This window comes from Larus michahellis, chromosome 3 (genome assembly GCF_964199755.1).
Source record: "Larus michahellis chromosome 3, bLarMic1.1, whole genome shotgun sequence".
Taxonomy (NCBI): Eukaryota; Metazoa; Chordata; class Aves; order Charadriiformes; family Laridae; genus Larus; species Larus michahellis.
In genome coordinates, this window is record NC_133898.1 from 119,814,792 (window position 1) to 119,831,942 (window position 17,151).

Here is a 17,151-nt window from a genome sequence, read left to right on the forward strand (position 1 = left end):
CCAGTTGTAACTCTGACTTGTTTAGGATTATGAGGTGCTAGGGCATAAATTCATGGTATCCTCATAAGTATGAGAAGCAAGGGGTTTTGTTTTTGGTTTTTGGTTTTATGTTTGTTTGTTTTGCTTTGTGGACTAGAATGCTATTTAGAGACCATTCTGGTCTATGTCTACAAAAATAGAAAACCCTTTCCCTCAGCCCCTGTCCCATTTCAGAGAATTTTCTTGACAATTATTATTTGGGTCTGCTAGCCAATCTGTGCCTTGGAGCAGAAAATAATAATGTGCAGAGACTACTTGGCAAGCCCGAGTCTCCCTGTACATCCAGATCAGTCTGGAAGGGCACTTGCACGAACAAATGAGGCTCCACTCACCCAACGTGCTGCCAGATGGATATGAGGAGAAGCAGCCATCAAACCTGGGGCAGTTGCCTCACAATTAGGAACAAACATCTAAGGGCGTTTTGGTCAACTGACTTAGGAGAAGTGATTGTGGACCTTAACGTCAACTTCTGGACTTCAATGTAAATTTGAATTCTATGACTAAGAAACCCTACTGTGTAAATGTAATATCTGAACTCCGTTTCTCTTCACGCATGCCTTAGTGCTGCTGTCAGGAATGACACTGCAAGAGGTATACTGACAGGACACCGTCACTGTGTGTACAGATTAAAAAAAAAGATGTTAAGAACTGGAAGCTCCTAACTATATCCTGGCCAGTAGGTTTCATTTTTGCTGTAGATGGATGGTTGATTGGAAATAAAGGTAAACATAGTAGACCAGATGATTCCATTTCAAATTTATTCACTGATTTACATGCTAACCCTGTCAGGCATGAGACAGTCACCTTTGGAGTCCCACAGGGATCAAGGATCCCATTAGCCCTTTCCAGTATCAGACCTGAATTGCTCTGTTCAATGAGAGTCAAGTGCCAGCAATCTTCGCACAGCACATATCCTTCATGTTTTCCTCCACCCAACATCTATAGCTCTAACAGCGCATGGATGAAAAACGGCTGATCCATGTTCTGCTTCAGCAAGGCAGCACCGACCGGTGTTCCTGAAACGTGCAGCCATGCTTTTGTGATGAAGGTGTACACGCAATTTATATTCCACAGCTAAGGAATATTTTTGGATTCCTTGCCGATTCTGAGCTCTCACATAAAAACATCTGCTAATAACATTTCTTATAATCTCCACTTGGCGAGGTAACTCTATCCCATCCTGGCAGACAATGACCAGACCTCAGTTATTCACGTCTTCCTCACCTCCTGGCTGGGCTGGGAAATGCGATACGTTTTGGACACAAAGCCTTTAGCACTTATGGAAGTCCAAGTACACCAGAACTCTGCAGCGCACCTCATCAACAACGCGTGCTGGTGTGAACACAAAAAAACCCTTTCTAATGGCCTGTATTTGAGTTTCATGAAGGATCAAGGCTTTTGTCTTTGTTTTCAAAGGACCTTGTGGCTTAGACCCAGAATATTTAAAAGACTGACGATGTTTCCGAGAGGGAAACCACAATTAATGCAATGAAGCTTTCTGCAATAACAGGACAGTTCATCCGGACAGAAGAGACCAAACTTCCTCAGAGGCTAATGTGAGATTCTGGAGTGAATTCCCCCAGGAACCACAGATCATCACAAGCCTTCACTAACTTCTACTCCCACTGCAAAGCACATTCTTTTGGTTTTGTCTCTTCTGGTATAAATACATAGCAACATTAAAAATAAAACAGGACACTTGTTCCACTAGGGAAAGAAAGAGAACAAACACCACCTGACAGATGTTAGTTGTGTCTTTTGGAAGGCACTCGGATACACGGATGACACTGAGATACAGGAACTTAGCATAAAAGAGGTAGAATAGAACTACGGTGTAAATTTACATGAATTCACGTTGCAACAGGCACCTCTCCCCTGGAAACTCATGTGAGGTTGCCAAACTGAGTTCACACAGGTCACAGAACAGCTGTAAATCCTAAGTGAACCTAGTCAAGAAACAAGGAGTTCCATCATCAGCATTATTTAGGGCAGAATCTCTTCTGTTACAAAGGTATGTTCTAAAGCTTCAGTCTTTGTCCCAGTCAAGATACTCACGGCACCTCTGACTTCTGCCCAACTCTATGAAATCTGTTAGGACTTAAGTGTATTTGAGATTTCTCTCTCTCTCTCAAATTTGGCTGAAAGTGGTCACTTCTGGTTCTAAATATCCAAAGGAGGCAAGAGCCACAGAGACACTGATTACACAAACCACACAGGAAATTTTGCTAAAACCTCTACATAGAAAATGACAATGTTCTGTAAAGCCAGCTTTATTAGAATAGGAAAACAATATAGAAAAATAAAGGGTTCCTGTAAACACAAGATCAAATAAGCTAACATTTCACTGGAAGCTGAAACCTCGTGATAACAAACCTACTGAACACACACTTAAGCAAACCACCAAGAGGTAAACACTTATACGTAAACTGTGCTTTTGGTAATTGCAGAAATAACCGTCAAGGACTAGCATTGCAGCATGATTTTTGTTATAAATAACCCGTCAACAGTTTTTAAAGAAAATATAACTGTTCTCTCTGTCTCTCAAAATATGCCTTAAGCTATAAAAACAGTACAAATCTTTTCCTAATATCAAACACAGTGTTAGACCCAGATGGGTAAAAAACCTAGACTGCTTAAGAACGCTATTAAAATAACTCTATTAAAAACTTACCTATATTAAAAATACTTCCTTTAAAGGCTGTTCTAGCCAGAAGTTAAATCTTTAAACATGGCGCTTACAACATACAAATGTAGAGGTTTTCAGACACAACTATTGGTATGGTACAGGCTGGCTGAGTTAAGAACCTTATCGTTAATGGTGCCATTCAGTCATGCAGGTTTGTGGTATTTCTGAGCAATGCCGTAGGGAACATGCGCAGCTATGGTGCCCAATTTCTGTGCTCCTTCGATGTGAAACATCTGGTCATCGAAGAAAATGTGAGGGCGGATTTTCACCAGGATCGGTCCTTTAGGAGCTCCTGCTAGGAAGAGTGCCTCATCAATCTCTAGACCCCAGCTACGAAGTGTCTTCAGCACTCTGGCTCCTGAGCTCGCCGCGCTTCTGGCTGTGACCAGGAAGGTCCTTATAGGACAATTTAATCGTTCATTTTTTGCATAGAACTTCTTCTGGAGTTTCCCTAGGTCTTCCAGAAAACCTTTCAAAGGACCCTGAGTATGAAATACCAGAAGCATATTTAGTACTTGCCCACAGCTCACAACATCATTCTTTTGCTATATTCTGGTTTATTGCCAGTTACAGACAGGATTCCTTCCCTAATGCTATGCTACTCAGCAAATTCTCTATGTAATGTGTCCAAACGGGTCTGCCCCCTCACCAGGAATTCACAAATTGGAAAAAAAGTTAAAACTATAATCCTACATGGTATGAGCCATAGGAAACTGATTCTCACTAAAGCTTACAAGATCTCTTATAAACTTACAAAGTTATAACTATAGTCCTTAACTTTAATAAAATGTTCTTTAAAAACACTTAGCTCTTTCTACTATGAACCACGAGGTGCATTTTTTTTCTGTGCAAAAACCAGTAAGAGATCTAATTACATAGATATCACTGAATTCTTCCTAGACTAAAGACAATATTAGAATTACACTTCGATTAAAAGAAGTAGATGATAGTTTGGATCAAATTGCAATATATTGCACTGTCCAGTACTTTCCCACATCAAGCTTTTATTCTGAATTTATACCATTTTTAACAATAGCAGAATTGGTCTTTCAGTTCAAGCTAACGTTAAAATATTTGTGATTTTTAGACAAAGGGCACAGTTCTGCTTGGGAATAAGCATCGATATTACAGATTATTAGCAACCTGATCTAGTTGAAGATGTTCCTGCTTGTTGCAGGGGAGGTTGGATTAGACGACCTTTAAAGGTCCCTTCCAACCCAATTCTATGATTCTACAGTTACCCTGTTTCAATAAGCAGAATATCCCAGTGCTTGAAATAAGGATTACCTACGCAATCTGGTAAAAAAAACAATGAAGGAAATTAGTTGCATCTTTCTCTAATGATACAATTAAAATACAACTGTAAGCCACTGTCTTATGTATGCAATTCTCTCAGTGAAGTAGGAGATCTGGTGAAAGGACTCCAACGGTGGGCTCTTTTGTATCAAATATCCATTTTAAAGATTATCCTTGAAAAAGGAAATAAATAGGGCAGCCAGCTTCCGCAAAGAAGAATACATACACCGGGGAAACTGGAGAAATGCAGCAGCAATTAATGTCAACAGACGTTTTGAAAACTCACCGATTCAAGAAGTACAAACCTGGGCAAGAGGCTTATTTTCATTCAGCTGTTCATGTTCAAAAAATCTGTCTAATCCTTGCTCTTTGACAATCTGTTCTGATTCATCAGAAAAGAGAACCGCGTCCCCATCGAACGCCACCCTCAACTGTGTATCTGAGTAAGCAACGTCTTTGTTGGCAGTGAACATCGTAGCTGATGCGATGCCTGAAAACGGATCAGAGAACCTCAGTTACCATGTCCTGCAAAGTCGTTCATTAAACTGCCAGCAGTGCGGTTCCAACAACTCATTTGTGGTGACCTTTTTATACCGTGAGCAGAAACAATCACTAAAGCTAATTAGTAATGGTGGTTCTTTAACACAAATGGATGGAAGCTGTCCCGTTGACATAACTTCTTAGAGATGCTTCCTTCTGCTTCCATATAAGAATATGCAACACCGGTCCCCAAGGTGTGCTGCACATGAGACAAAGCAGGAAATTCCAAGGAGACCATTGAGTCAAACCATTTGTTATTTTTTAACTCTTTACAAAACACAGAAGTTGGTTTTTGTAAGTTGTATGAAAGATATGTCTCTATTCGAATAGAAGTTGAATAGAGATGAGTAGTTTTGTATGGGAATTCATTTCTTATAGCATGGGAGAAGACAGAAAGGTGCAGCAAAGGTAGAGGCTGATTAAATTGTCATTATCAGCAGGGTGAAGGGTCAGAGAGAAAAAATACAGAGAAATAATCTGATTTTATTTGATTTAAGTAAAAATAAGTGATGTCTGCACCATACACAGTTGTGACTTCCTGCATTTGATGAAGCAGCACCACTTTCTGTCAAAGACATACAACATATTATTTTTTTAACAAGCTCAAGAGAGAAATAACAAAAGAAAGTCAGTTCAAACCTGCTTCTATAGCTTCTTGCACTTTTTCCGAGTCTGCTGAGAGGTACAAGTTCGTAAGATACGCAGTCAGGTAACCAATAGGGCTTTTTCCTCCCGTCATACAGAAACGTTCAATTGTTAAACCTAAAGTAAGAACAGCACAACAAGGTGTGACTCTGCCTTGACACTACAAACCTGTAAAAGGAACCCCTAAAAAGGTACACTAGCCTACAACCGGCTGTGAACTTAAAAAAGAAATAGCTGTTCACTGTAATTCCAGCAAGTCAGACAACTTAAAGTGACTACAATGTTTGATCAGTCCTTCCTCCTTGAGAATTTCACACAAAATCCCTCCAAGGCAGCAGAATAACTGCCGTGAACGTATATGTATAGGGGGCACAAATACCAAAGAACAAAAAGTTTAAAGATTTTTTTTTTTTTTTCAGAAATTAAGATTCACACCCGACAAGTTAAATCCAGAGTTTTGGGCCAAATTCTGTTTAACGCTATCTCACTTATGCTGACACCCAAAAATAAACATCATCCTCCGAGGGATGGGTGCCAGTATCAAAAAAGCTTTTACCAAGGTTCGAACAGGAAAGCTAGAAGTAATTCATTTTATTGTATAACAGCAGGCAGTTCTACAAGGTAGTATTTATTTTACTTACCATAGTGATTGATGCTGTTTATGAGTCTCACTCCCACTTGGGCGTGGTTATTAGTCATCAGAACAATATCAAATCGTTCTTCATCATCAGGGTACAGCTCAAGAAGCCGGGCATTCACATGCTCCAGCGCCTGCAGGTGAAAAAAGTGGATGTCAACAGACAAGTGGAATGTGCCCCAGTTCTTAATCCCTGTGGGTTTAGTGATAGGACTGTCTTTAGGGAGAATGTGAAATACCTGATAGTTTAACTTGCTGAACTTGTTTTATTCCTTTCTGCTCTGCTGCTCCCAGGAACCATTTGACTGGGTTCATTTGAAGGGAAGCAAGTAGGTTTCTTTTGCTGAGTTACGGAATTTAGCTTTATCACAGAAATCCTTTTCCTTGGGACACCATTCATCCAGTATAAATCAATGCATCGCTGAACATTATCACAATCCCTGTTAATCTTTTTCTTTTCTTTTTCCTCCTCCACTTGAAATTTGGACTTTCCTGTCCACGTGGAAATTGTTGTTGTAAAATCAAGGAGAAGGTGTTAAGGAATGTATACGTGCAACTACTTGTTTTGCATGCACAAATGTGAATATGGGCCACATCCTTATGCAAAGATCCACTGACACAGTACAGGTGGTCAGGTGCCAAAGACTGTCCGTAAGTAATGAGTACAAAATCATGCCCTGCCAAACGTGATCACCTTCGCGATTTCTAATTGCGGTAGTGAACAAGACAGATTTTGATTCATTTGAGATCTCTTTAAAGGTAATGGGCCAGAATGTTATATCAACTGTTTGTCACTAGTATTTTCCTGACCTTTCATCTGCTCGTCTCTCTCTGTATCCAGCTGTTCTCTCGTGTTATTTAGAATCTTATCCCTTTGGAGTAAGACTTGCTTTTTGCTCTAGGTTTATACACAGACCTCTGCTTTGGGATCTTGGCCCTTGAATGGAATTCCGTGGGATTACGGCAATAAAGTCAACAATGAATCATTAAATGAATGCAAGATGGATTGATTTTCATTAAGGTGCTTTAAAAAGTCAGGCCAGTTGTTAAGAATTAAAACACAGATTTTATAATTAAATTCTGAGAATCTCACTTTAAAAAGCAGGGCTATGTCATGTGGGAAAACTCTAAGTGAGAGCCTGGTATAAGACCTAGGAAAAAACCTTAGTATGTGTTCATAACCCCTTTGTATGCCTTTTTTCTTTTCATACTCTCTGCTAATACCTTAGTGCACTAGCAATCTCTTAAAGTATTAGAGAATAAGGGGGAGTGAAGGAGGGGGTGGCATTTTTTTGTCCAATGCCTGTACATTTTGCAGCCCAAGGAGGTCCTGGCCTGGGATTAAGATTCTTAAGTGCTACAAGCATGAGATACAATACTTTAAGTTAATGTCTTAAAGATTCCAATAAGAAATCCAAACAAAAATATATTATTTCTTTTTTCCTCCTTTGCCTCCAAATAGAAAGTGTCACCCAACAAACCCTCAGTTCTCTAGTCTAATGATTCCTGTGACTAAGCAATTTATGAATCTCTTAAAAATATAAAGAATTCAAACCCAAATACCATACTGGAAGAGAACAGAGGTCAAGATACATTTAGCTGGGCATAGCTCATTTTCAAAATGTGAGGAGTTAAACAGTCAAATCTTGCTTATATTCAAAGTGAATTAGACACTGAACTCTAACAAATCTCTTGAAAACTGACTGTGCTAACAGGGCTGCTATCTCTAGCTGCTACAGATATGAAAAGATGCAGCAAATTCACCAGTCAGTGCAGCCTCCCTGGTGTACAAGGCGAATTATTTTACAGCAATGCTTTTATCATAGAATCATAGATTCATAGAATAGTTAGAGTTGGAAGGGACCTTAAAGATCATCCACCAGGGGGTTTCAAACCCCCTGCCGTGGGCAAGGACACCTCCCACTAGACCAGGCTGCTCAAAGCCCCATCCAGCCTGGCCTTGAACACTTCCAGGGATGGAGCATCCACAACTTCTCTGGGCAACCTGTTCCAGTGTCTCACCACCCTCACAGTAAAGAATTTCTTCCTAATATTTAATTTAAATCTCTTCTCTTTGTTTAAAATTGTTACCCCTCGTCCTATCACTACACTCCCTGATAAAGAGTCCCTCCCCATCTTTTTTGTAGGGTCCCTTTAGGTACTCGAAGGCCCCAATAAGGTCTCCCTGGAGCCTTCTCTTAGGGTTTTTTCTTTTTCTTTTTTTTTTCCTTTTTTTTTTTTTTTTGGTAATTTCACTTGCTTTCAATGCTGGAGGCTGTTTACCTTGGCCATTTCTCTTATCTTGTGCAATGAAAGTAAAATATTCCATTTCACCTCCACTTAAACCCTGATTCCCAACTAGGGGCTCTGTTGCTTTTGCTGGGTCCTCAAGAACAATTTCCAGGGTGACAATGACGGTGAGGAAAAATCAAAGCTGACCAAAATAAAAAAAAAAAATTGTTCATTTCTGAATAAAATAATTTTAATAATATTGGATCAACGCTGCCTTTAATCATAGTAGTTAAGTGAGACATAAAAATGGAATGAGGAACTAAGACGTTTTTTAGGGGGAAGAGCTTGCAACAAACTTGATTTGGGGGCCTATCCTAAGTGAAATCAGTCTTCAAGAGGGAAGGCGCTTCGTGCAGCTTCGTGTCCAGCGGAAAATGCAGGTTGCTCCGATGGGAAGCAGAGAGCCGGGGGATGCAAACCGGGATGCTGAGGGTAAAACTCCGCTCCCGGTGACGCGAGCGGTACGTGATCTCCCGCAGGCGTTTAGCATTAGTGCCGGCGGGAGGGGAGAGGAGAGGAGAGGAGAGGAGAGGAAAGAAGAGGAGAGGAGAAGAGAGGAAAGGAGGGGAGAAAAGGGGAGGGGAGAGGAAGGGTGGCCGCAAGGACGGGGCGTCGCAGCGCGATGCGGAGACGATGCCGTGCCCTCCCTGGCCGGGGCGAACTGACCGCTGGGGGAACGAGTCCCCAAAACGTTTCCCCGGGGCAGGATTATCTCCGCCCAAGGAGGTTTCGGGCTCCTCCTCTTCCCGAAATTTGGCCGGGCAGCATCCTCCGCGCCCCGCCGCGACCCCCTGCCACGCCGGGCCAGCCCGCCCCGGGTACCTTGACGAAGTGGAAAGCCGGTCCGGGTTTGAGGGTGACGTTCTCGTTCTCCTGCTGGTACTCCACGTACTTCTCCACCCCTTGCTCTTCGTAGATCCGCCGCTCCTCCACCAGGTCGAAGAGGGCTCGGGAGGAGACGGCCACCGTGATGGCGTGCTGGGGCTTGGGCTGCGGGGCGAGAGGAGGGTAGCGCCGGCCGGCAGCCCCCAGCCCTCGCCCCCCAGCCTCCGGACACCCCCCACCACCACCACCCCCATCCCCGGCCCGCTCTCCCCGCCCGCACTCACCGGCCGGGGTCTCTTGGAAACCAGGTTGTCGTAGAAAGCCTTGGCCGCCGCCCAGTCCTGCTCGGCCTCCTGCAGCCCGGCCTCCGCCGCCTCGCCGGGCTGGGCCGCCTCCGGCCCGGAGCCGCTCATGCTGCCTGGCGCGGCGGGGAACGGGGCTGCGGGCGCGGCCGGAGACGGGGCGGGCAACCGGGAAGCGGGTGATGGCGGCCACCCCCACCACCACCCTCCCCGTCCTGCCCCGCCCCGCTCGGGCAGGGGGAAGTCACCCGGGCGCTGGCTTTCCCTTTCGCACTGTTGTGCCCGGGGCCGCCCGCGCTGGCTCAGCCGTTCCCCGGTACGGCACGGAGCGGTCCTGACCTCCCCCGGCACGGCTGCCCTCCCCCGGCACGGCACGGAGCGGTCCTGACCTCCCCCGGCACGGCTTCGCCCGAGGCGGCGGTACCGAGGGGCACCGCAGGACCGGCCCCGGGGGTGCAGCGGGGCCGCCGCCTCCCCGCATCTCGCACCCCGAGGGTCAGCAGGGCCGCAGCATCTCCCCTGGGTTGGTGGGGGAGCAGGAGCCGGAGCTGCAGCCCTTCCCCGCACCCTGTAAGGGACAGCGGGGCGCAGAGCGGCAGCGTCCTCTTTCCAGCACCCGCTGTGACACCCCACTGCTGCTCTCATAGAATCACAGAATGGTTTGGGTTGGAAGGGACCTGAACGATCATCCAGTTCCAACCCCCTGCCATGGGCAGGGACACCTCCCACTGGACCAGGCTGCTCAAAGCCCCATCCAGCCTGGCCTTGAACACTTCCAGGAATGCTTCGAGTAGTGGTGCACACAGCTACTTAACGTGACGCAACAGCCTCCAGCACTGATTTTATCTACAGCATTAGAGATTTATTATTTAGATGCAGTGGCTTAACTGATTTCCTGTTGACTGCCACAAATCTCCAGGAGATTTCTTACATAATATAGGAGTAATGTTTCTAGCAGTCAAAATGGGGTGGGTGTCAGTGACCTGGGGTCTTTTGTGCTACTCAGCGAGGCTGAAAGTACCTTTTAGAAACAGTAATGTGGACAGCAGTGTTGAGGTCGTATGCAGCACGTGCAAAAAACTGCTATTCTGGCATCTGGTTTGGATGATCCTAAACCCCAGAAGCCCACACAGGGCTGTGGGCTACTTATGCACCTCTCTGAAATGCTCCCAGCTGCCTCTGCAGACAAAGTTCCCCAAGGAACTTTGGGGAGCTGGAGAAGAGAATGGAAAGTGAGGCAGGATGCGGCTTTCGTCCTGAGCTGGGATGGGGTCTGGTGCAGCGGACTCACAGCCTTTGCAGTTGGTGGTAGCCAGTGGCTCAGTGGTATCTGTACATCGTAGCCCATGTAAGGGCTCTTAACATTTTGAAGGGAGGCTCTAAACATTGCCTCTGACCCTGATCACTGCATAATCATTACCAAAGTGTCAAGTCTTTCTGCCTCCATCCAGTCTTGAAAAAGAACCATAATTATTTTTGCTTCTTTTGCCTGTTTTGTTTTGTTTTGTTTTGTTTTTAATGTGGATTCCCACTGAAAGGAGGCTTATGTGATTATACCATCTGTCCATCGTTCCCCAGTGATGTCCAGTTCCAAATGAATTTGACAGAAGGATAAAGTTCTTAAAGAGATTTAAATTCTTAAAACATTTAATGAGAATCAACAGCAACATGCAATTTGTTGCCCTGCTGGGGGAAGGACCGTAGTGCAAATGCAGAGTATTTGTCTGCTTGTTCTTCTGCTACATAATAGCAAACTCCCTGGCTGATCTGACATCTCCAAATCTGCCACATTGCCTATTGCTCAGATAGCCGGGGAAATACGATGTAAAAGGAGAGGTACTGAGAGTAGTTTACCAGGAAGACAGATATGAAAAGAGGAGTTAGGATCATTGTAGGTGGCTGCTGTCATGGGAAGATGTAAAAGTCGTAACATAAATCTGAAAAACACTGATTTTAGTGGCTCTGCTACTTATGGATATTCTTGTTTTCCTTTAATTTTGATCCTGAATATTTCATTCTAGTGTTTGTACTCAGAGCTGGAGCATGAAAACACCTACTCCCCTTCCAATGGTCAGGTCAGGTACATCCCTGCTTTCCAACCATCTTCTCCCTGAGCGGTGGCAAGCCTGTCACCAGGCTGTGCAGTCAGGATTGGGAGAAGCTGGAAAAAGCCGTCAGGCCACAGAACAGCTGCTCCTGGTCCCAATCACCACCACTGTCCTCCTCAAAGCCTTCAGCATCAGTCTAAGAAGGTCATCTCCAAGAGGCTATTCCTGGTTAAATACTGCAGGTAGTTCCATTGCCCTTGGAGAAGAGGGGAAAAGAACAGGAGTCAGGAACCAGTTCTCTGGTGGTTACCAAGCTGAACTGTCATGTCTCTGTGTTAGCCTGTGGCAATGCATTGCCCAGAGCTGTGCCCAGGTTGAATGCTTGTCCTGCTGTGTTCGTCACTACCCTGCACGTACTCAGGAGCAAAATCAGAGCTCCTCAGTCATGTTCTTTGGCTTTATTTTATATTTATTTTTATGTTTATTATTTTATTTCCCATCCACCCTGGAAAAGAGTCATCACTCAAGAGATGAAGACTCCTTTTTAACCTTTGTAAGACACCTGAAAACTTAAAAGATGGTGACTTGGTACTGGGCCCGAGCAGCGCTGTTGAAGTGCTGCTGCTGAAAGCAGTGCTCTGCTAACCTAAATATTTTGCTCTCCAGACCCACATGGTATCTCTACATAGCACTCAGCTGTGCGAACATAGGCACTGAACTGAGATGTCTCTGTTCTGCGCTCGGTTGCTTGCTGCTGACATACACTCCGTTTCCTCTTCTGCTGGAGATTGTGAACCGAGGGCCCAACATGAAAGCCTGCCAGCTTCAGCACCTTATAAATGAAATCTTGACTTTCCAAATGCAGAGCTGTAGCAGCCTTATCTACATCTAAAAAATGTAGTAATGCCCGTGGGGTTCCAGGAAAAAGCTTGTCTTGCTTCTACTAAATCTCCTGGGGAGTCTGGGAAATAGGAATGGATCCAAAATTGAATGACTTTGTGGTTTCTGAGCTAAGCTAGAAAGGAAAGGAATTTTCTGACATCATCCATTAATTTGTAGGGCATTTGCATTTAAACACATAAAAAAGAATGTGCGTTGCTATCTTTGTATGTATTTTTTTTAATAGTAAGATAGTAAGTATGCAGCAAAAGTACACATGTAGCAAAAGTCATGCACATACTCTGAATTCTGTTTTAAGTAGCAGAATGAAAAGAAACTTCCTCTGCCTGAGCTGCCAATATTTTTCCTATGTTAAGAACAACCATTAAGTAAGACTTCTTGTTCGAGAAGGAGCTCAAAGTGCTTTACTAATGAAAAAAAAAAAAAAGTTGTTTTTTTTTTCTTCTTTTGATACCTACTTCTATCTGGAAAGATGTGAAATATTTCCAAGCTTTTAAAATAGTGAGATCAGAATCAAGGAAAAGACTTTTGGTGGAAGGGATTTTCTCCCTTTAGATGTATGGATCCTGATACGTATTGTGCATGATTATGTCACAAACATGTAGACTCTAGGGCTTAGCTCTCCCAGAGCCAGATCAGGGTCACTTCAGAGTGTGATTGCATTGATCTTTATGTCATATATGCATTGTGATTTTTCATGCTGAGACCCCAAGACCCATAGAATAAGTATGGTGTTCCCGGAAGGGAGGAGCCTAAAAAGGGCTGTGACCTAGGTCAGCCTCCTACGGCAAAATGTGTGTCAACACTGACACATTACAGCTGACCGGCCAGACAAAAAATTTGGAAAACCCTCCTGTTTGTGGATAATATAAATACTCGTAATGCAGTCCTAGGATTCAAGACTTGGTTCATTAAAACAGTTAAAAACTGATTTTCTATACGTTTCCTACAAATCCTCAATGTGGATCTCAGGTAGTCATGACGTTGACTAAAGAGGTAGGAAAACGGTGCTTTAGCTCCAACACTGAATATCTAGTTTACCACGGGAAGAACTAAGAAGCATTCGGTCACTTCTCTTACAACAGAGCAGGGGTCCAGCTTCAAGCAATCCAGACCCTCTCACCAAGAAGAATGTGGAATATCACAAAGAAGACAAGAATACAGTCTTGTTGAAAGTCTGAGATCAGAAAAAGCTCAACAAAAGGCACATACGCTAGTACAAAATAATTACATCGGTGTTTTTTGAGCCAGAAAAAGAATCAGTAATAAAGTCATAACTTCTGTAGTAAATAAAAAAAGCGAAATCGACAATAACAATAGCAATAATAATAGGTTTAGCGGGTCAGGATTTGACTTTGCAGTGCTGGAATTACTTACAGAAAAGACATAAAGACAGCACCGGGGGAAGAAAAAGAGAAAAAAAAGATGCGCTGCAGGAAGGTTTGTCCCTGTTCTAAGCTTAAACAGAAGAATATTTGCATTCCAAGATAATCACACATAAGATAGAAAGTGGATAAATTATACACGAAAACCCTATGAGGTTCCTAGCTCCTACTGAATAAAAGGGACAATATAATAAAAAATTTTAAATTCAGGTCTGTATAATAGAGACAGTTGTTTAAGTATTTTTCATTATGCACCAATTATCCCTTTAATAACAGAAATAAATGGAGGCTCCAGTCACGCAAACAGCTCCACACAGGGACACGTCTGTGCAAGACCAAGACCTAAATGTTGATTCATTTAACAATAACAGAAGAAGTTGAAGTATTCTAAGATTCACTCTGGCATTTACATGTTCTATTCTGCATTAAATACCCATGATTTAGCTATTAGGCTGTGCTAACTTCCACGAGGGTTCAAGTTAAGTATTAAATTAGGTAAAAATCTTTAATGAGAAAATCACATTGAAAAAGATTCTTAGGTCGTATTTTTGTGTGCTTGTACAAAAATACCACAGATATATCACTTAATCCCTGTTGCACTGTGCTAGTTATGGCTTAAAAAAAATGAGAGAACAAGCAAGACTGTTAGATGTGTTTCTTCCCCCCTCGCCCCGAGGTATACGTGGAAAACCCATTCAAGCAAAGTGTGGTTTCCCACCCGTTTCCTGAATGGAAGATGGCATCAAACAATGTGGGCGCTCGAGTGACACTGATGGGGGCTACTGGATGGCCCCGATGCAAGGGCTGCGCGGTCCCACGGGCTTTGGGCAGCAGGAGCAATGGCAAAGCAGAGCCATTAGGGAAAGAAAAGGTCCACTGTTTGCGTTATGGAACTGCCTTTCACACATATATCGGGAAAAATGGATCCACTGTTTTCCTAAAAAAACCCATCTGCATTTCCTCTTTATCCTGCCTTTCTCATTCTAGCCTTACTCCATGGTGTAACTCACAAATAATGGGACCTACATAGCAGGTTATTGTTTATTTTTGTTTACATAGCCAGCCCTCCTCCTACTGTCCTTGAGGACAAAGCTTTTTTGTTTGTTTCTTATGAGTATGTGGAAAAAAAAAAAAATTACACTTTCTAAACTCCTAGGCAATGAATTCTAAGCTCTAAACCTTCTAAACACTCCTAGGCATTGAAGGATAGGGGCATAGGCAGAAAATGTACAAATTGCTCCAAGCAAGGGGTGTGGAATGGTGTGATGTGATTACACCTATTAATAAAGGAGACAAGCTTTAATTGCAGCCAGAGTGCTTTTGACTGTGCAGAGTTACCACCCAGTTCCAAGAAGAGGATTGTAAGTGATTAGTGCAGCGCTCCTGAGGGGGAAAGAGGAGCCAGAAGTGTAAATACAAGAGGAGATTTAGGGCTTCTCTAAGCTATGGCTTCAGACCTGTCAGCAACCTGCACACAACATCTCTGTTATTTAACTTACGACGTGATTGTGTTTTGCAGGGAATGGGTATCCCATTTCTGCTTCGGGTCCCCTCCCTTAACTTTGGTGAGTTAAGCATTTGGGAGAAAGCGAGTAAGGACGAAAAGTGATGACAACGTATTATTGTTTGTGTTGTGCTAGTTTCCAAGAGCCTCAAGCATCGGGGGGCTGTTGTGTTTGATGCTGCAGGAACACACAGGAAGGCACTCCCCATACTACATCCCTCCTCCCCACCCAAGACCTCTCTGTAGAAGGAAGATTAGTTTTGCAGACCTCTATGAGCTCAAGCCTGCAGTGTGAGGCTCACACGGTTGCCCTTCTCCGAGCGCTTTCCCACAGCCGGGCTGCCGTCTCGTGCATTTGCTTCAATCCCTCTCCTGCACTTCGCCCCCAACACGGCCAGGAAAACTGGGCTGATCTAGTCAGTGCGACCGCTAATGGGAATTTTCTGGTGCAGAGGGTCATGAGACGAGGTTGTGGGACTGAGCTGCAGCTGAAGGTGAGGCCCACGCTCAAAAGCTCCTTGCGCTGTGGCTTCTCCTTTTGTCCTGTGACTTAAAACGTTCCTCAGACACGTTCATCAGTTCACAACACCATACAGCACCACGCATGCGTCAGGGTAGAAAATACTCCAGCAGTCTGCTTTTAGTTCCCTTGAAAGGGACTTTCAAGTTGCATTATTTACAACAAAGCAGTATTGACATTTCTCTGTTTTCAATATTTTTCTTGAGGGCATGGAAAGGTAACAATACCAGCAGCAATGACGAGAGTAACAACAACAGAAATAACATAAAAGCAATGTTTCCAGTAGGAGGCTTTTACGACACATAGTTCCATAAATGTCTACATCACAAAATCCAACCCTCATTTTACATGGTGCTATAAAATCACAGAACAAAAAGATAAACTCAATGGGATTTCAGTAGGCCATGGATCATATAACTGGGCGATTGGAGTTATATTATCAGCTTCAGCTCCTGACTTTGAACAAAACACATAAACTGTCCTGCTTTCATCCTATTTTCCCTCCTGTACCGAAAATTCCAGGTTGGATATGGTCATTATGGTCTTCCTCTGTAGAGAAAAAGTTATGCGTAGAAGGCAGTTCATTCCAATTCCACTGAAGGTTTAACCTGCAGCCTGGATGCTCTTCTCTTTCGTACAGAGAGCTTAAGCCGACTGTATTGCTGGGGTCAGTGCCTTGGCTGAATGTGTCTGTAATGCTGGCGCAGTCTGGGGAAGTGAATCCAGACCTCTCAGTCCAAGACACTTAAATAAGATTAATGTTCAGTCTCTGCAAAGGTACTGCAGGCTTTTTAACCTGCCTGGCAAGCCCTGTGTAGGACTCAAAAGCTAGAAGCTACAGGCCTACCAAGTGATGGAAAGTCTGTGAGAACGGCAGTCGAAGGTAACACAAGGATCTTCACCCAAGGACCTTCAAAGTGTCTATGCTGGGTTCTCGTGTGTTAATGTGGCAGCAGTAAAGAGCACAGCACAACTGTCAAGTGTTTTTACAACCTGGGCTGGCCCAGTGCTGCTGTGCATGTTCCTGTCAGTATCGGATAATTCAGGTTTGCCCTCACAGGTTGAGGTCACAACCTTGCAGCTTCCTGCTGCACGAGCATACCTCAACAAGTAGTTTCCATTCTTCTGAAATACATATTCTGAAGTTTTATTGGGCTTGTATGTCCATCACTGTGTGAAATTCAGTGGTCTGTGGCATGAGGAAGGTTATACAAGTTGATAGGAAGGGTTGTTCGTGTGTTTAAACACGGTGAATTACTGTGAGACGGGACTGAGTGGAGTGTTTGGAGAGACTCGGACTGAGAGACTGTGAACGTTCTCTGGTGACAGTGCCTACCACTGCCTGCATTTGGTTTTAATTAAATTGCACTGAGTGTTTTTGTGACCTGCAGCCATGTCCTTTTATACTGCTGTCTGCTCACAGAGGCTGAAAAGATTATTGTTAATCAGGACTTACGTGATGCTGGGGTGCAACTGTTGAGTCAGAAGGCTGATCTGGTCCTAACACACAGTCACCCCCTAACAACATTACT

At 43.8% G+C, this 17,151-nt stretch overlaps 1 protein-coding gene across 1 annotated transcript; it reads right to left on the reverse strand.

Moving 5' to 3' along the window:
- Window positions 1-788: 788 nt before the first annotated feature.
- Window positions 789-9,695, reverse strand: NT5C1B (5'-nucleotidase, cytosolic IB). The gene is made up of 6 exons (XM_074581910.1): window positions 9,245-9,695; window positions 8,958-9,125; window positions 5,848-5,977; window positions 5,201-5,323; window positions 4,327-4,511; window positions 789-3,207 (listed from the first exon to the last, which is right to left on the reverse strand). The coding sequence occupies exons 1-6, from the start codon at window positions 9,371-9,373 to the stop codon at window positions 2,869-2,871; spliced, it is 1,074 nt and encodes a 357-aa protein (XP_074438011.1). The 5' UTR covers window positions 9,374-9,695; the 3' UTR covers window positions 789-2,868.
- Window positions 9,696-17,151: the final 7,456 nt, after the last annotated feature.